Genomic DNA, 19,876 nt, shown 5'->3' with positions numbered 1-19,876 from the left:
TACCTTTAGCCATTTCCTGCTTTTCTTCAGTTTCGAGAAGTTATACAGACTGGCCTTGTCAGCTTTGTGCTCTGTGGATGACAGTTTGGGGTTTAAGGTCAATTGTTTTTACTCATTAAAAACTTTCACTCCTAAATAAATGAAGAGTACTTTTGAAAAATATGTTTAAAATCATATACACATTAGAATGCCTCTTGAAGCCCGCCATTTTGAAATCACATGACCAGCCAAATACTACTCGTTTTATCATAGTAATGAGATAAAATGTACTTAATACTACATCCACGGCATTAGATGCAAACAGAAGTCCAAGACAACTGGTCAGCGCAATATATACAGAAAACTACATTCTTATGTTATATAACATGGCTATTTTTTATTTTACGTGTTGTACCTTGCAGCACAGCTCCATTGAGAGTGCCACACTCTGCCTCTCCATCTCTGCAGGAGTCCTTGGACTCGTTCTCAGGCTTGATGTGATCATCTTTCACTGCCAGCAGTGGGTTAGATGGGGCCAGAGAAGAACCCTCACCCAAACCACCATCGCTGTCATCGCTGATATAGAGAAGCACACATAAACACAACCATAAACAAACCACCACAGGCCTTACAACCAAGCTGCAGTGCAATATTTCCCATAAAACATTTACTATTAGTCTTTGGTGTTTGGAATTATTGGGAATGGAGAAACATTCTAAAACAACAAAATAGCTAAAAATCACAAACAGGGTTGGGACATTATAGTCGCTAAGGATTTTGTAAAGGCATGGTAGTCATGCAGTGACTCAAAAGGTCAAAAAGGACTTTGAGAACTACATAACCATTTACCTGGAAATGCTCTGGTTAAAAACAGCAGCAGTCTGCCTTAGAAAAGTGTCTAGACGGAGGGATCGCTCAAGGTACTGCAGGTGAAGTGGTTTGGCCAACTTTGAGCATGTGGCGTCTCCCACGCCATCCTGCTCTGAGGCCATAGGTAGAGGTTAAGAGCCTGAAAGGGCGATCACTGCAAATGCAACACGGAAAATGTTTGTCGGTTAACTCTAAATGAGGTTATGAAGATCATCTGAATGCTTTGAATCAAGGTAATAAAACTGTGGTCAAAGAACAGTACAGTACCTTTGAAGAATGAAACTTCATATTTCAGAATTTCAACATTCAGTGCACCAGAAATGATGAATCTGAAACAGAAAAGGATGTGATGTTGACTTATTTACTGCATGTACTGATGAAACTGTCCACTCTTATATAGACATAATCACTGTAAGATTTATTGCACATTTAGAACAAGAATATTGCATTTAAATATTCAGAACTGGATGAAAAAAAACGCATATGCACATGGCATACTGGCAGTGTCTGAAAGAGAATGATGTGGATTGAGATTAATACAGCTGACAAGTTTATTGATAGCATACTGAAATATAATACTGACTTTATTCCATTGTTGTAGCAGGATTTGGACAACAGAGGTGCTAATCGACCTAATAAACAGCCTTTTGAGGTTCAGAATCAGCTGGCCACAAACTTGTGTATGACATAGCCTGTGCTCATAACTGGGCTTTTTAGATGTGCATGTGTTCAGATTTTCTTTATTAATTACATTATTGTTCAAAACTTTGAGATTGGTAAAAAAAAAAAAAAAAAAGTATGCTTTTGGAAAAAGTCAATTATTCTCACTAAGGCTGCATTTATAACGCTCATTTTGATTTATTTGATCAAAAATACAATACCATTGTGAAATATTATTGCAATTTGAAATAACTCTTTTTTTTATTTTAATAGATTTTACAGTGTAATTTATCCTTGTGATGGCATTGTGATCATTACACCAGTCTTCAGTGTCACACGATCCTTCAGAAATCATTCTAATATACTGATTTGCTGTTCAAGAAACATTTATCATTATAAATGTTGAAAACAGTCATGCTGCTTCATATTTTTGTGTAAAATGAGATACATTTGTAACAAGTATTTACTCTTACTGTCACTTTAAAATCATAAAAGTAAAAAATCTTACTGACCACAAACTTTTGAATGATAGTGCATCTTTGTAGCTTTTAATGTTTGTGTGTCAGCTTTGAGGCCATCTATGATTGTGTAATCTTAAAACTCAACTTTTATCAGATTTACGTTTAAAATAGTGTTTTTCTTTTAGAAAAACAGACAAAAGATTTACTTAAGACATTTTATCAAAAGATATTGATAACTCATCTTGCACTGCACATATATATGTTTTTCAAATCAAATGCTCTCTAGAATGAGACTGTCCACACCATCTAAAGACACTTGTAATAAATAAGTACCAAGTAGCAAATCATGTTTTTGTGGCATGAAGTGATTTCCTGGGGTCTAATGTTGAGAAAACGTAGCAACAAATCTCTGTACGTCACAATACGGGGAAAAAAAATCTGTTGCTACTTCTGTTTCATTGCAACTTTAAAAAAAATTAAATAAAACGTGAAGTGCATGGATGAATTGTTGAATATTGAACTAATGAATTGATGAATTGTTCATAACATTCAGAAAATAGATAAATAGAAAATAGTGTGAATTTCCTTCTCGTACCCTTTTTAAAGAATAGTGAATGCTCAAACCAAAAGTATTACTTATATTAAAATAGGCATTGTTTTATTGAAAATGCACCATTAGAAATGAATTTACATCTGTGAGTAGTAATTCACCCCACTGCAATTCTAAAACAATACATGATACTCCACCTCAAATATTACTGGTGCATTTGCACGGGGTTTGAGAGTTTTTGTAAACATAACTAAAGCACTGACACCGCCAGTGTTTTAGTGCCCCCATTTAACCATTTCCTGGATGCAATATAACAAATACAGCAAAGGCTACGAGTTACAATTCTCACTTCAATAGTTTGGCTATTCACTAGGCTTTAACGCCCAGGGAACTATTATTACACCATCAATAAACGCATGTGTTAAACTGCCAAATATTGGTCAATTTTGGTTTCTTCATTTGAGACAACGCAATTTATAAACCTCACGCACACTGATGATACAGACGAATACGAGCGTAGTCTTTTATATAATGAGGAAATGTACAGCGGAGCAAGGTGTCTGTCTTAAGACTCATAATGAAATCCAGGAAAAACTATTGTTCACACAATATTATCGACACGGTGATATTTTATATCCGATTTAGCTTAGCTAGCACACTAAGCTGGCTAGGTTTAGCTAACGCTAAGCGTCTCAGCAGCCAGTGCTGCTTGTTAATCTAAATCCAGAGTTACTGTATATGTTGCTAGTTAGCAGAGCTACAATATAAGGTAAATTTGAGCCACGACCACTAAAAATGAGCTTTATTGGATTTTTTCAAAGCAAGGCTATGAAGTTTAGCTGACTGCTATTTGGAATAACCGTGCAGAGGTGACTTTTTAGCAAGGTTTTACTATGTCAAGTTCTTGATAATTTTTAATAATTGAAATGGGTTCTGTCTCTTTAAGGCCACCACCTCTTTGTCAAATGAAATGTAGGGAGATATGATTTTAAATGATTCGTAAGATTTCTGTGGCCTTGTTCCACGTGAGGTCAAGCACCATCTGTCCCGTCTCATGTCTATATGTACTGCGGGAGTCGAGGAGGCCAGTAGATCTGTGATTCCCATTCTAATTCTTTCTCCCTCCCGGCCATCTTCCCCCATTGCTCCCCCACCAGGTTCCTCATAAACGCTAGCTCACCTTGTCCCCCGTGTCCGCCGTTTTTGCTCTGTCTCTGTTGCAGCCGACTCGCAGCTCTCTGTCTCCAAAATGGCGGTTGTGAGCGAGGAGAGAGACCGTGAGTCGGTAACAGCAGAGAGGCGGCCACTTTCAGTAACTGAGAGAGCAGGGACACGGCGCCATGGCGAGGACAGAGTGGGGAACAGGCGTACCAATCAAATAGAGAGCGAAGGCTGCAATCTTATAAGCATTCAGGGACGTATCATAATAAATTACTAGTAGCAGAAAGAAAAGAGTAGTTTCGTTTAAAAAAGATAGTGTTGAAGAATTCGGCCCATTATAAATTTACTGGTTTATTGGAGGAGCGTATAATGGCTATCGGAGTTCTACTGATTGTGCCTAGAAAAACCGAACGTTGCCGAAGGTCTAATGACGTAACACTTTCCGAATGTAGCCTCAAAATATCGCGTGATTGGGACTTGGCGTAGAATTTGTCACAGTTCTACATATATCGCATTAATGCAATATGAAAATGTCTATTTCTTATGCTAATTATCTTGCTTGCCAAAATGTATCTATAAATGTAATATATTAAAATTAACCCTATTTTCAATCAATCAAATAAAATAAAATCAATCAATCAATCAATCTATCTATCTATCCCCTTCCTGTAACAAAAAGCTACTAAAACTTGGAATGTAAGCTCACATTATTTTATTTTTTTTGGTACACAAGTGATCTATTTAACATAAGCGATCTATTTAAATTTCTCTTTGTTTTTTATTTTCTCGTTTTATATATTTTCCTTTAGAGCCCTGTCATAGCACTGTGCATAAACCCTTGGCTATTTTATTTATTTATTGTATACATTTGTTTAAAAAATAAATAAATAGCACTAATGAACAGAGGTCATTTAATTTAATCAAATAAATAATACCAATAACTTAAATGTGAACAACTTAAAATGTGCTTAGATACAAAATTATATTTATACATTTCTCACCAATGTAATTTTTTTTTTTTTTTTTTTTAACAAAATGAAATCATTTTCCATAAAATATCTGTGCACACTTTTGCCCCATAACATTGTATCACAACAAAGTCTGGTCAGATAGCAATCATTTATTATATTTTTCTGCATACATTAAAAAAAGATATTATTCACATTACTCAATGCAAAATGAAAACAAGTGCCTATTACATTTTGAAGTGACTAAGAAAGCAACATAAAATCAAAAAAGACCATTTGTACAGTACATATCTGTTAACAGAACCATGTTAATGTTCATTAATTCAGCATGTAGCATATAACATTCTAAACAAATTATAACTTTCACAATGCACAAATGGTTAAACTTTCAGCATATGTACAATGAATAACAGCAGTCCTCAAATGAACTCATGGAGAAGTGTGTCCTTCAGAGCCAGCTGGACATCTCTTGATCAAACTTCTGAGGATCTATGAAAGGCTTGTCAATGGATTTGATCATCAGCTCACCACAGTAGACACACTCACACGCTATGATGTCATCAATGTCAGACTTGATCTGCTCTCTGCTTCCTTGACCCTTGCCTAAGCTGACCGTATCCTCCTCTCTGGGCCTGTGCCTGGATTTGGTGGTCTGTGTGGTCGCTGCCAGCTTCTTCTGTAGCTCCTCCAATTTATTCTGCTTATAGGAAGAGAGGTGAGGGATGACTTCCTGTAAGAGGCAATCATAATGGAACATGTGCCCACAAAGGAAGAGATAGAAAGGTCGGTTGAGCAAGGGGAAATCACAGGTGGCACATTTTTCCTGAGACTCCACCACCCCGTACTTGTTCCTCATCTCCTGGATGTCTTCACGGATGCGTTTGGCACTTTCTGTGGCCTCCTCCATTTCTTGTTTCAGCTCCTCAATGTGTTGGTTGTACTCTTCCAGGGAGTTGCAAATTGCCTCCTTGAAGTGGTCTATCGTAACAAAATCTGGAAAGAAAGGCAAGATGTCCTCAATCTTAAGAAGGTTGCAACTGGACAGACAGTTCATGGCCTTCTTCACATCTTTCTCCTCCTGAACCACATGACGAGCAATCTTCAGCCACAGCTTCTTCCTCAACTCCTCGTCATCCTCTGGAAGGTCGGCGCAAGACTTGGCCAAATCTACATCCACCTAAAGGGATAAACAAAAAAGGGATTTAAAAAAAAAGTAAATATATAATTATCCCAATATAGACAGTTTTAAGGGTCAATGGTTGTAATGATTATTATTTTTGAAAAATCTTTTCAAATCAAAATTAAAATTAAATTAAATTAATACATGCAATGACTTGAATACCTCTTTTATGATGAGGTGTTCTGTGTTTAATTTCTGAAAATGTCATTACTATATTGGGGGGTTATAATGTAAAAAATTCAGGGTGATACAACTTTTCTAATATCATAATGAGGTAAAAAGCTTCATCATGACTCAATTTCATGCTGAATTTAAAAGATTTTTCATAGCTCATTAACAGAAATAAAGGAGAATGTAAAGAGAATAAAAGCACACATACCTGTAGAGCTAGATCCACAGCTTCCTCATACAGCTCCATAATCTTGTAAACCAAGACGCAGGCCTGCAGGTACCCATGTTCGGCACAAAGGCGCAAGGCATATTTCAAGTCATAGTGGATGTCGGAGACGTGCGTTCCCGCTTGTTCGAGGTACCACAACAGAGAATCCGGCTTGTGTTTGGCATAAAGCGAGAGTAAGTAATTGTGAATGGCTTCGTCTTTGACATCCAGCTCATATACACAGAACTCCATGTACCGGATGGTCTCATTTATCTGCTGCATGCTGCCCATCTGGCTGTAGTTCACCAGTGCTGGGATCAGATTCTTGGGATCCAACCGATTTCCCATCTGAATCCATGCATCGACCACCTTTTTGGGGATGTGCTGCATGAGAACTGGGGAGAACTTGTAGAAGAGCTTGTCATCGCAGTGTTTGGAGAGAACATCTAAAGCTGCACTGTAGTCATCATGCTGGCAGTAATGAGATATAACGCGTTCATAATCTTGCATGATGACCGAGAAATACACCATGTTGTCCACGTCGCCGTGACTAGCGAGCAGGTCGTAGATGGTGTTGCGATTGTTGTAGAAGCACTCTTTATGTTTGGGGCTTTTAAGAAAGGTACGGAACTCTTCGCGGGTCTCCAGAAAGAGGTGTTGTTTGCCGTCATCGGTCTCCAGTTGACCAAGCCGGTTCAGATAGAGTTCTGTCAGCCAGGTGACCAGCAGGGTGATCTGAGTCTTCTCGGTGGGCTTGAGGTTGGTCACCTTCTTAATCAGAAACTCTTTCAAGGCCTCCTCCTGCTTGGCCTCGATGAACCTCAGCGCAATCTCCTCAAAGTAATTCTGAGTGAGAGCGTAGCATTTGGCGCTCTCCAGGTAGCGCTTGTTCTGGAAGCAGTGCTCCGCCTCTTTGGCAAGCACCGTATCTAGGCATTCAGGTCGGTCTTTGCAGTACTCTTTGGCCAGGTCAAACTTATTCATGTTCATGTACATCTGCCAAACGTCCCGCGCCTCCCTCTGGATGTGGTAGCGAAACACAGCTTTCTCGGTGTAGATCCACACGAGCCCAGTGATGGGGTCTTTGATCATCTTTTTTAGAGTGCCGAACTTTTCTGGAAACACATCTTCGTGCACTACCTGCCCATTCAGAGTGCAGATACCCTTGACGCGATCTGGGAGCAGGAGCAGGAAGTGAAACTGGGTGAGGACTATAGAGATGGGCTTGACGCAGTTTAAATCAATGTCTGATGTGTATTCCCACACTTGAACATCACTGAGTAGAGAGTCGGGCCGCACATAGTCTAGCTGTCCATACAAAACCCCATTTCCCATCATCCATGCAAAGGTCTTCGGGGAGCTGCGCAGCTTTGACGTGTAGAACGTAATCTCACTGTAGCCCATATTGACTGGAAACTCCTGGAAGCTGGGTAGGAGATCCTGGTTCTGGGCAAAGATGGAGCTGAACCCCTGCTGCTCGGATCCCTCTGCCAGCTTTCCTACGAACTGGAAAAGGCGTTTCCTTGTGGTCGCAACAATGAAGTACTTGGATTCCAAACCACGTTCCACCTCAAGGCAACAAACCGGAGCTGGCTTACCATCCTCCTCCAGGGAATGAACCTGTTTGAAGTACTGGTCTGGGTTAGTGTTGAACAGAGAGCCCTCTGAGGCAGAGATCTCCGCTTCAAAGATGATTCCCTGGCTGGTGCCGACCAGAATCGGCCCGGTGTTGGTCTCAGAGCCGATTAATTTGTTCCATCCTATGCTTTCAATCAGGTGACCTCTCCATCGTGACAGACTTCGGACCTTTTGAGTGTTTCGGTTTAGGTATACACATTCGTTTGTGGTGAGGCTGATGACTAAATGTGACCCTGTAAGGCAATTGATAAGGTCAATTTACAGACTGCATTAAAAAGCAAGTAAGTTTAAGCAGTTCAACACTAAATTCGAAATTTAAAAAAGCCAGGCCTGAGCTTTTTTTTTTTGCATAAGATCCATCTTCAGTCAAAGCTAAACACAGGTGTAAATGGGGTATAAAATGACCATGTCACATTTGTATTGTAAAAGCTAATCCATCTGATCAGCCTAATCACTTGTCAACTGTGCTGAAGAGAGTTTTTTTTTTTTTTTTTTACTTTGCTGCTAAACATGTATTTTAAATGTATTTTTATTTTTTAATTTACAGCTCTATATACACATTTATCTATATACATTTTTGAAAATGCATTAATATTAATTTCTAAATTATTCAATATTATTAAACATTAAGATCATGACATACATGGCAAAACATTATGGTACAATTTGTGCTATAGACTATCACAAGATAATCTTGCAATGTCAGACATTTAGACCAAGCTAACCAGTTGAAAAAGTTGATGAGCCTACTCATCTGTCAATCAACCGATGTGCCAAAAAGAGATTTAGAACTTTACTGGTTACAGCTTTAAACAAAAATAAAATTGCAATTTTATATTTATATTTAATTATACACTTCTCATTTAATGTATTTACTATTTACTATTTATTTTTAAATGATTTAATATTATTTGTTATTAAAACTTTAAATGACAGCATACATAAGTGCAAAACATAAATAAACTGATTAATTTGTGCTATTTACTCTTACACAAAAAGAAAAAAAGGAATAATTGTTAAAAACAAAACCTCAACCTCAATGCCAGCTAGTCAGACCAAGCTGACTAGTTAAAAAAGTTAACAGAAAACCGAAAAATGTTTATTTTTGCAAAGCTTAAACAGTGTTTGCACATCACAACAAATGCTGTCTCACCTGACCATTTGTGAATGGATCACACAAGACAGATCTTAATACCAGGTTTAAACAGCGAATTAGTTTCACTCAATGACATTGTAGAGCATTACATGATATAAATCATATCAAAAACTTTCATTCATGTGTTTATTCATTGTACTCGTTTCCAAGCATTGAAAATAGACATTTTCCTAATTGAATTTCCCAGTTCACATCTGTTAAACTACTTTGGAATGCTTCTTTTGTCATACTAATTTCCATGGAAATCTAATCAAACCACTTATGTGTCTAATGACATCTAATAGATGGCCCGGATGCATTTAAATCCTCTTACAACAAGATGTGAACACTGACACGTGATTACCTGTAGGATCTAGGAAAAGTTTGTGCACTTTGCTATCATCCTTTCTTCCCAGTTCAATCTGATTTGGCTGATCAGGTTTTCCAAGATCAATTCTGAAACGTAATATGCATGACAACAATTAAACTGCTCTGTAAATGTTTTAAAAAGTTTTTATAGGAATTCATCCTATATATTTTTACAACATGTATAATGCAAATTAATCATAATTAGTAAATGATTGTTTGATTGATTACAATAACACAAATAAAAGGCAGATTAAGTGATTTTTATCCCAATTTAACAACGTGGCCAGATTAAATATGCATTTCAAAGAGGATTGTCTTTAATGGTCCAAATCCTCGCTGCTTAGTCCTTTCACCTTTCAATACTCAGACAATAGAATACACAATCACTAATTGCAAGTACATAAACTAATCAATGCAAAACTTATCAACTGCAAAATCTTCCAATTAAACAGCTGTTGATAACACAGAGTAGAGAAATTGCAGCTTTACCTCAGCAGGATGTCTTTCCCCAGGCTCATGCATAACTGGTTGTTGCACACTGAGAAATGGTTGATTTTTTCGGGAGGTGAGAAATCGATGCGCTGCTTGTTGAAAATAGGTTTCTCTTCCTCCAACCTAACATTCACAAACCCTTAGAACGGGAAAAAAAAAACTTAATGTAAAGTACCACAGTCACCCCAAATTACCCAAAGTGGTATCATAATGTCTGCAAATATACTAAATGATGCAGATGTAGAGGTTTGTACCTGAATGAGTAATCCCGATGTTGGCCGCTGACACACGGCTGTGTTGACGGATGTTCTGAGAATCTTCATATTGATCCAGAATAGATGCCATTGCAAATGATCATATATTCACAACACTACAGTATGTAGAACAAACACTGAACCTGTGTTTACATTGCACGTAAAGACGTACGTGGTAAAGTATCTCTACCAGCCGTTCCCACCCATAACACGCTAGCATGTGAGCTAAATGTCCAGTTCAAAAGCTCATTTACTGACAATACCCCCGTTATGTGCTAGGGAATAATGGAACTAAAACAGATTAAAAAAATAAAACGAAACTGAGCTATAAATTATATTTGATCAATTAACAAGGACAGAACTAAGTGACCGAGCTGCGTTGTGTGCGTTGCTGTCTTGGTCAGCTGATGAATATCATGTGATTACATGACAAAATTTCACTGCTGTTCTTTATCTGTCCACGAAGTGGCACTGTTCAGTTAAGGATTGATTCTCATGCATTGAAATGTTGTCTAATTAAATATTACAGTTATATTAGGATTATGCTTAATTTGTAATGGTAATTTTTTTGTGCTACGTTTAAAAAAATCTATTTTATTTTTAATCAATCATGGCAGTCTAATAATATATCCAGATCCAAAGATAAAGGTCTAAAAATAGTTCTAAAAATAAAAATGAAAGTGCAGACCGTCTTTATTTTTTAAATTTTTACACGGCTCGTGTATAACAAGTCAATCGACCAGGTCCAGTTTTTCCTCTTAAAGATGATGACTGTGTAAAACGCCTAGGGACATTGCTGTATTCTACATTTGGTATGTTTAATATTTAATGGGTCTATTTAATTGCATAATACAAAAACCTCCAGTAGTAAAATAAATTTTATTTAACAGTTTAGAAAAGACATGCACTTTGTTTCATTGAGAATCGTTTGGGATTAAAATCGTTAACGAATCATTAACTGTGTTCAAACCCTTTTGTTCTTTCCATTGAGGCCCGTGACTGTGGTGGGCGTGGCTATGCAAAGTCAAGCCTCTCCGTCTCGCTGATTCAAAAGGCACAGAGAGGTCCCCGTCACAGATCAGAGAGAGAGTCAATTCAGCTTTTGAGCTGCGAAAGTAATGAGTCACTCATCAGTCTCAACAAAGACGCAACCCAATACTGTGGAGTTTAAAAAGTTTTCCTGAAGACCCTTCTTCTTGGCTTTAATTGTTGGACATGCCCCCTCAAATGGACTACTTTTACCACGAGTCAAGAGTTCCGTCCGTGTGTTTAGAGCAGGACGACGCGCTGGAGCCTGCGATCAGCTGTATGCTGGTTGGGGATGGTGCGGTTGGGAAGACTAGTATGATTGTCAGCTACACAACCAATGGATACCCTACGGATTACAAACAGACGGCTTTTGACGTCTTCTCAGGTGAGCGGGTGATCTTTGACCCCTTCTAAACCCTGATGGTTAAGTTAAAGTAATTAGATGAATCATGAGGATGAAAACTTAAGAGTTTTTAAATTCTGCTTATTCAGGACAAGTTCAGGTGGATGGGACCCCTGTGCGGATTCAGTTGATGGATACAGCTGGACAGGTAAAAGTTTCAACTCTTTTGTCAATCTGTGGTAAATTTAATCAAATATCTCACAGAAGTTGTAGGACTTTCTTGAGAGTTTACATTTTGTGAATGGATAAAGTATGTAAACTTTGCTCAGAAAGTTTGTCATTTGTAGACTTTGTTTAAAAGTTTGTCAAGCGTAAAGATCGTTTAAAAGTCTGTAAAGTGTCAATTAAAAAAGTTTATAAAGTGTACATTTTATTAAGTAAAAGTTTGTTAACTTTGTCAAGTGTTCTTATCTGTCGTTGTCTTTGACTTGCAGGAAGAATTTGATGAATTCAGATCTCTGTCTTACGCACACACAGATGTCTTCCTTCTCTGCTTCAGTGTGGTTAACCCCACGTCATTCCAGAACATAACCAAGAAATGGATCCCTGAGATTCGTGCGTGTAATCCATCCTCCCCCATCATTTTAGTTGGAACTCAGTCGGACCTTCTGTTGGACGTTAACGTTCTCATAGACTTGGACAGGTACAAGGTCAAACCCGTGTTCAGCTCACGGGCACGGAGCCTCGCTGAGAAGATCAGGGCCGCCGAGTACGTGGAGTGTTCGGCCCTGACCCAGAAGAACCTAAAGGAGGCCTTCGATGAGGCAGTATTCGCGGCTATTAAACACAAGGCCAGGAAGGCCAAAAAACTGAGACTGTCGGACAGACGAGCTAAAGCTTTTTCCAAATGCAGCTGGAAGAAGTTCTTCTGCTTCATCTGACCCTGTGGGTCAAAACGTGTAGATTGTTTACATGAGATATTAATTTATTTTGGACAGTGTGTTTACCTACGGTCATTTAGCTTTATTTTCTGGGTGGAGTTGTTTGATCTATGGGGAACTTCCCAGGAAATGTTCAAGGGACGTTTGAGAGCTGTTGTGTTACTCAACACAATGTTTAAGGAGCGTTTTAATCACACAAGCTGTATAAGTAACACATGCTGTAAGATTTATAGACACATTATGAAGAAGGATTAGAGAAAACTACTCCTTAAATCATTTATTGTTCACAAAGAGCACCCACCATATGTAAATGAATGAATTTGCATGAGCTGGATAGCTGCCTATTCAAAGCTTGAATGGTGCTCACGTGGAGATGTCTCTGATGGTCGAGGGGGATAGGAGCGGGTATCTGTCTTATCTCTTTTGTGTCAGGCGTTACTTAGACAGTCTCTTTCATATGCAACAGCCCAAACTAAAGCCAATGTGTGAGTTTCCTCTTTCTTAGGTGCCTGTGACCACATAAATCCAACATCACGCTTACAATGATCCAGCCTGTTCTCCTGATAAATCTTAGCTGGGGATTGTCTTGCAAATTGGCAAAATAAGATTATTAGACTTGTGTGAAAATGGTTTCCTGCATCCGGGGAAAATTCGGCAGAGTTGTTCCTGGTTTCCTAAGACGGGTTTAGCGTCCTCTCTTGTGTAAATCTATTGTGAGAGCACATACACAGATGAAAGTATAGAAGCCCAGCCCATTTTGTGGAGCCGTAGCTTGGTTATGTTTATTTTAATCTTTTACTGACAGCGTGTTCTTCTCACAGGGTAAACGGTACTGTCTTTGTTACAAATATGCTTCTTGTGGAAGTTCTTTTTTTTAAATGCTGTTTGTTTTTATAACAGTTCTGTTTGAACAGTTTTAACTGTTCTGTTTTGATGCCTCAGGCAAGAAGGATGTACCGCTTGATCATTTTATCTGTCTTCACTATTGTTTTGCCTTTTGATCAAATTCAAGCAGCACTTTTAAACAGCTTCTCCTTCAGTGTTTCTTTGCATCATCTAAAAATAAATTTAAAGGGCAAAATACATTTCCATTGCTTTTTTCACAATGCAACACAATGCAGTTCTTCTTTTTTTCCTGCTTTAAGTGTTATATGTGAAAGTTGTGTATTTCCACAATTGTATAAAGTTCCTCTTAAATATTAAATAAACAATGTTGAAAATGGATATTGTTCCCTAATTATATTTTTGAGCTCCGTTAAGCAACAGTGTAAGCTATTACATCATTCAAGAGGCGGTGCAATTTTTAAAAATATTTTTGTCTTTTTTTTTTGTCTTTTATGCTCGACAAGGCTGCATTTATTTAATCAAAAATACAATACACACTATAATATTGTGAGGTATAATTAAAAAATAACTTCTATTTTCATATATTTTGAAATGTAATTTATTCATGATGGCAAAGCTGAATCAGCAGCCATTACTCCACTCTTGAGTGTCACATGATCCTTCAGAAATCTTTCTAATATGCTCATTTGGTGTGCAAGAAACATTATGATCAATGTTGAAAACATTTTTTGTGGAAACCATTAAAAAAATTTTTTTATGAAAAGTAGGTTCAAAAGAACGTATTTAAAATAGAAATAATTTGTTACATTATAAATATCTTCACTGTCACTTTTGATTAATTGAATATTTTTGCTGAATATAACCATTTGAAATATTTTCCCCAAACTAATTAAAATGAGCTTGTGAATTTTTAAATTCACTTTGATTAAAAATAATTAAATGACTAAATTAAATATGTGGTTATGAGAACAAATATCGCTTTGCTTACACGCACTATGTGCTACTAAACTATGTACATAGCAAACAAATGTTAGAGATCTGAATACGCTTCCCAAACAGCATGAGTACTTGATGTAAATGGTCCTGCAAATATCTTCAGAGGGTGTAAATGAGACACAGAGAAGTGTCAGGTACTGAAGGAATATGAATACGTTGTGAACTCACACTTCTCCGCTCTGACGTCTCATGCTGGGACTTTGAGCCGAGCTCGGATGAATGTGGGAGAGGATGTCACTCACGTACCCTTGAAGTGTAAACAGAAGACAAAGGGTTTGTTGCTGTTGTTTGTAGTGAACTGCTCAAAATGAAATTCAGACTGTTACGTTGGCTAGAATTTTTTTTTTCAAATGTTCTACATCCCTAAACCCTAAGATATAATAAATAAACAAATAAATACATATGTAGGCTAAATAAAAACACCAAATGTATTTCTTTTTCTTTCTTTCTTACTTTTTAAGATGCTTAATACTAGCATTAAAACTTCTCATAGACTTGTACAGGTACACGGTAAAGTTCAGCTCATGGGCACGGAGCTTTCAAGGCTTTTGAAATAATGGTTCACCAACTAATGAAAATTTGCTAAAAATTAATACACCCTCAGAACATCCAAGATCTAGATGAGTTTATTTCTTAATCGGAACAGATTTAGCATTACAAAACTTGTTCACCAATGGATCCTCTGCAGTGAATGGGTGCCATCAGAATTAGAGTTCAAACAGCTGTCCACAAATAGTCCATATAAAATATGAATTTAATTATGGATTTGTATATTACAAACACACAGCTGTTTGCTTCACAACACATTAAAGGGATAGTTCACCCCAAAATTACCCATTTAGTCACCCTCAAGTTGTTTCAAACATGCATGAGTTTCTTTCTTTTGTTGAACACAAAATAAGATATGTGGGTAACCTGATATGTCTGGTCCCCACTGACTTCCATAGTATTATTATTATTAGTTTTTTTCCATACTATGGGAGTCAATAGCTACCAGCAACTGTTTGGTTACCAACATAATTCAAAATATCTTCTTTTGTGTTCAGCAAAACAAAGAAACCCATACAGGTTTGGAACAACTGAAGGGTGATGCCAAAATTTACATTTTTGGGTGAACTATACCTTTAAAGGGATAGTTCACCCCAAAATGAATATTCTGTTATTTATTACTCACCCTCATGTCGTTCCAAACCCCTCAGACCTTCGTTCATCTTCAGAACACAAATTAAGATATTGATGAAATCCGAGAGCTTTCTGACCCTGCTTAGACAGCAAAGGGAACTACCATGTTCAAGGCCCAGAAAGGTAGTAAGGACATCGTTAAATTAGTCCATGTGACATCAATGGTTGAACCGTAATTTTATGAAGCTACGAGAATATTATTTATGCGCAAAGAAAACAAAAATAACGTCTTTATTCAACAATTCTTCTCTTCTCTTTCAGAGAGTACCACGACGCATGCGTGTGCATTCCTCTGTTTGTAAACAAGGCGCAGCGTGTTCTACATCAGCAGCACCACACGCATGCGTCGTGCTACTCTCGTGAATGATGGCGGACACTGACAGGGAAGAGAAGAATTATTTAATAAAGTCATTATTTTTGTTTTCTTTGCGCACAAAAAGTCTTACAAAAGGTCTTACAGAATTTTCATTTTTTGGGTGAACTATCCCTTTAACTGATTAACTGGAGTTTTGTGGATTACTTGTGATTATTATGTTTTTATCAGCTGTTTAAGCTCATTCTGACGGCACCCATTCACTGCAGAGGATTCATTGGTGAGCAACAAATGTTTTTAAACTTTAAGGCAAAGCTATATGGTGTCAGCAGTGTCTTGACAAACTATAATTTTCTCGATCAAATTCAAATTTCTATCATAACTGTTAACCTTTAAACTTTTACATGTAAACTCAGATTTCATTAAACATTAAACAGTCATGTTGAATTGCAAAAGTAATGGCTGCCATTAGTACCTGTTTAAATGACAAAAAAACACATAGTGAAATTGTCATGGGCATGATGGTGGTATTGCTCACCATTGCTGCAACAAAGACTCTGGTGAGCCCAACAACAATGAATCACTTCCACTGTGGGGTTACGCTCTTGCTACCTGAAGAGCATCCTGTTTAAATGAGTTGCACAACTTGACTAATTTCTGTTGCACTGAAGTGAACCATTATGGATTATGAGGACTAGATTAGGTGTTGCCACTCCTGACAATATGAAAGATCAAATGACGCATTACCTCATGTTTGCTAGACCACAGTCAGTATGAATGATTGGAATCAAACAATGCAGAACTTTTTATTTCATCTATTCTATGAGCAATTAAAAATTTTATTATGTTCCTTTTTATTATAAATTAAAAAAAAAAGTATATTTAATGTATAGGCTATATTGTAGACGACACTAAAATATGAGATATAGTTTTAATTAATTCATAATAGTATAGTGAACATTTCTAAGTAAAAAGTCAGAGAACTACAGGAAATTTCTATAATTAGCCTGACATGAAGTAATTAAACTAATCTTCTCTAACTTGTAAATTCAGCCGTTCACACACACCCACGTTTCCTTGTGGATGCATTTGTGCTTTTGAGTCTAGCATGATACCGCTTTCCACATGTTGAGCAACAGTGGCCAGGCCTGACAGGTTTAGGTTCCCATGAATGGTGAGGTGTTCATCTCACTTTGTGGTTGAAGAAACGGTTACTCACCCCTTTGTTAGCTTTCTCGCCCGCCCCCTTTCCCAGGCCTCAGACTAAACTGACTAGTGCCTTCTCTGGCACGCAGCCAGTTTCAATGAGTTTCACTCCTGTCACATTTACCTACAGGCCTCCTGAGAGGAGACAGGTACACAGTCACAGACCCGGCCTGTTCCTGGTCAGCCAAATCACAGATTACTGTTATTGCCAGAGGCTGATTAACAGACAAGATGATGCATAGGCCTTTTGGACTTATTTGTGGCTTTTTTTTTATTAACACAATGTTTTGATTTGAATCTTAAAAATGTTGCTTTCAAAATGGGATTTTCCTCGTTCTTTCAAATGCTAATTAGATTTTTGCATTTTATCAACCACTGAATGTGTGTAGCTTATGCTAGTTGCTAGATTGTTTTAGCTAGGGTGTTTGAGTGATTTTTATCATGTTGCTAGCTAGGGTGTTCTAGGTTCCCTACCAATGTTATTTTACTTTTATTTCTATACTATTATAGTATTTATAAATATTTGTATTTTTATATTTTCTAGATTTAATTACATTTTAGTTTAAGTTTTAATAATTTAGCTTTTGCCATTTTGTATTTTTTTAAATGTTTCTATTTAGCTTTCATTTATTTTAGTTTAATAATTATAGAACTTCAACTTCACTAGTAGTCAATGCAACATTTGTAATTTTAGCTAGTTGTCAATGCAACATTAACAACACTAGTTCTAGTCTTTGTTATTGTGTTCCCTATATATAGCTCATGTAAAAAAAAAAAAAAAAAACTAAAAGTTTTTACATTACATCTCTAAAACTTAGTATGAACATTAGTAAAAGTTATGCTTTTTTTTTAAAAAAGAAGCAAAAATACTTTTTTCTTTATTTCAAAATCATTTCATTTTTAGTTTTCATGCATTCAAACTAGTTAAAACTTTCTTTACATACAGAACAAATCCTTGTTAGCTTTACAAATTGACACAAATAAACTGTCTTCATGTAATTAAATTAGTTAAGCGTGATGCTTTAAAATTTTTATTTTTTTTTTCTTAAGTCAGTCTTTATAATTAGACAGCAAATATTTTTGTAGAAAAGATCGCTGGAGCAAGGGGAAAGTTTTTATCAGGAAAATAAAAGTAGTGATAACGGACAGCTCGAGGGCTTCTGCTTGTCTCACAGCTGTTGTCTGCTGAACTGCCTCCAGGCAGTAACGTTACACACTCCCACAATCACTCACTGTCATGTTCATTTGATTCATCCCCAGTTTCGGGTGTGTGGCTTATAAGCTGTTATGGTTTCAGTTCTCACACATAAGACAGAATCCTATTAAATCTGTTCCTGGTTGTATTGACAGATAACTGGAAAGCAGTCATGTGATCATGTGAACACTGATTGCTTGATAACATGTACATAATGGATTGCCTCATTAGAGAATGACAGTTCATCAGCTGCTATAATGTCTTTCAGTGAATCACAAATGTCCGTCTTCAAAGAAATCATGCCACTCTGATTCCTGATCCTCAGACTGGTCTGCTTGCACAAGACTGATGAGCTGATAATGACTTCAATTATTTGATATAAGCCTTGATTGGACTGTTCAGTGTGATGATATAATTTTGACCATTGAACTAAATCAATTGCGCGGGTCTTATGTCATTGATATGTCGCTCTTGTCCACGTTATGGTTTGACCTTTTGAAACCCATTGAGCAACGACTTGCTGAGACTGACCAACAAAAGATCCATCTTGGTCAACATAAAAACAAAGATGCAATCTAGTCACATGACAGTGATACATGCTGACATTTCACTTTGCTGCATTTTGATTTCCATTAATTATTTCGTAATGTCTCTCACTGTATGTCATAGGCCCTGTTCTAAAACCTAGTGAGCCATCTATGTAGGCAGCCTTTAAGGCATATAACTGTTGCAAAACGAAATTATAATTATACTGTGTTCCAAGACAAATTTTAACACAGCATCACCTTATTCCTGCAGAAATTACAATCCTAGAGTGCATTGTGGCAAAAATATATTTAACAGATGAGAGAAAAAAAATTAACTTAAATGATTTTAGCAAATGGCTGCAATATAACAAAGAGTGAAAAATTTAAGGGGGTCTGAATACTTTCCGTACCCACTGTATATAAAAGATATATACAGTGCATATAGAAAATAACCCCCCCCCCTAAAATAATCACATTTTGTTGCTTTGCAGCCTGAAATGAAGACGGACACAATTTTTGTCTTATCCAGCTGTATTTACTCAGTGCAACTTATAACATGCAAGTGAAATATATAACACCAACATATCAGAAAAAAATAAAAATAAAAAACAGAATCACTGAGTTGGAAAAAGGACTGTGTGGTCAGTTTTGCTGTGTGCTTTGGGTCATTGTTATGTTGGAAGGTAAACCTTCTTCCCATCGACAACTTTCTGGCAGAGGGCAGCAGATTTTCCTCAAGAATTTGATGGTATTTTGCTCCATCAATTTTTCCTTCTATCCTGACAAGTGCTCCAGTCCCTGCTGCAGAGAGACACCCCCATAACAGGACATTACCTCCTCCATGCTTTACTGTAGGAATGCTGTTATTTGGATGGTGAGCTGTATTTGATTTCCGCCGGACATATTGTTTGGTGTCGAGGCCAAATAATTCCATTTTAGTCTCAACTGCCTCAGAATCTTCAAGGTGCTTTTTGGCAAAGCTCATTTGTGACTGCATGTGACTTTTCTTAAGGAGTGGCTTTTTTCTTGCAACTCCACATTTGTGGAGAATTTGTGATATTGTTGTCACATACACACAATGACCACTCTTTATCATAAATTCCTGAAACTGCTTCAGAGTTGCTGTAGGCCTCTTGGTAGCCTCTCGGAGCAGTTTCCTCCTGGCTCTTTCATCCAGTTTGGAGTGACGTCCTGATCCAGGG

At 37.1% G+C, this 19,876-nt stretch overlaps 3 protein-coding genes across 4 annotated transcripts in view; 1 reads left to right on the top strand and 2 right to left on the bottom strand.

Annotated features, from left to right (window-relative positions):
- LOC107739367 (DNA helicase INO80-like) overlaps positions 1-3,833 on the bottom strand; it is a 46,749-nt gene extending 42,916 nt beyond the window's left edge. For both annotated transcript variants that reach the window (XM_016551463.1, XM_016551464.1), the window contains exons 1-5: positions 3,701-3,833; positions 1,117-1,178; positions 829-1,003; positions 395-555; positions 4-71 (exon numbers count right to left, since the gene is read on the bottom strand). In XM_016551463.1, the coding sequence (XP_016406949.1) occupies positions 4-71; positions 395-555; positions 829-971 (372 nt within the window). In that variant the 5' untranslated portion in view covers positions 972-1,003; positions 1,117-1,178; positions 3,701-3,833. The remainder of the gene's footprint in view (positions 1-3; positions 72-394; positions 556-828; positions 1,004-1,116; positions 1,179-3,700) is intronic.
- Positions 3,834-4,785: 952 nt separating this feature from the next.
- On the bottom strand, positions 4,786-10,514 carry vps18 (VPS18 core subunit of CORVET and HOPS complexes). The gene is made up of 5 exons (XM_016551466.1): positions 10,097-10,514; positions 9,840-9,981; positions 9,346-9,437; positions 6,209-8,079; positions 4,786-5,826 (listed from the first exon to the last, which is right to left on the bottom strand). The coding sequence occupies exons 1-5, from the start codon at positions 10,185-10,187 to the stop codon at positions 5,098-5,100; spliced, it is 2,925 nt and encodes a 974-aa protein (XP_016406952.1). The 5' UTR covers positions 10,188-10,514; the 3' UTR covers positions 4,786-5,097.
- Positions 10,515-11,146: 632 nt separating this feature from the next.
- Positions 11,147-12,589, top strand: LOC107739366 (rho-related GTP-binding protein RhoV-like). Its single transcript, XM_016551462.1, has 3 exons — positions 11,147-11,510; positions 11,618-11,676; positions 11,963-12,589. The coding sequence occupies exons 1-3, from the start codon at positions 11,312-11,314 to the stop codon at positions 12,407-12,409; spliced, it is 705 nt and encodes a 234-aa protein (XP_016406948.1). The 5' UTR covers positions 11,147-11,311; the 3' UTR covers positions 12,410-12,589.
- Positions 12,590-19,876: the final 7,287 nt, after the last annotated feature.

The sequence above is a fragment of the Sinocyclocheilus rhinocerous genome, unplaced genomic scaffold, assembly GCF_001515625.1.
Source record: "Sinocyclocheilus rhinocerous isolate Xijiao unplaced genomic scaffold, SAMN03320098_v1.1 scaffold4997, whole genome shotgun sequence".
In the NCBI taxonomy this organism is placed as follows: domain Eukaryota; kingdom Metazoa; phylum Chordata; class Actinopteri; order Cypriniformes; family Cyprinidae; genus Sinocyclocheilus; species Sinocyclocheilus rhinocerous.
This window is presented reverse-complemented; position numbering and strand designations above follow the sequence as displayed.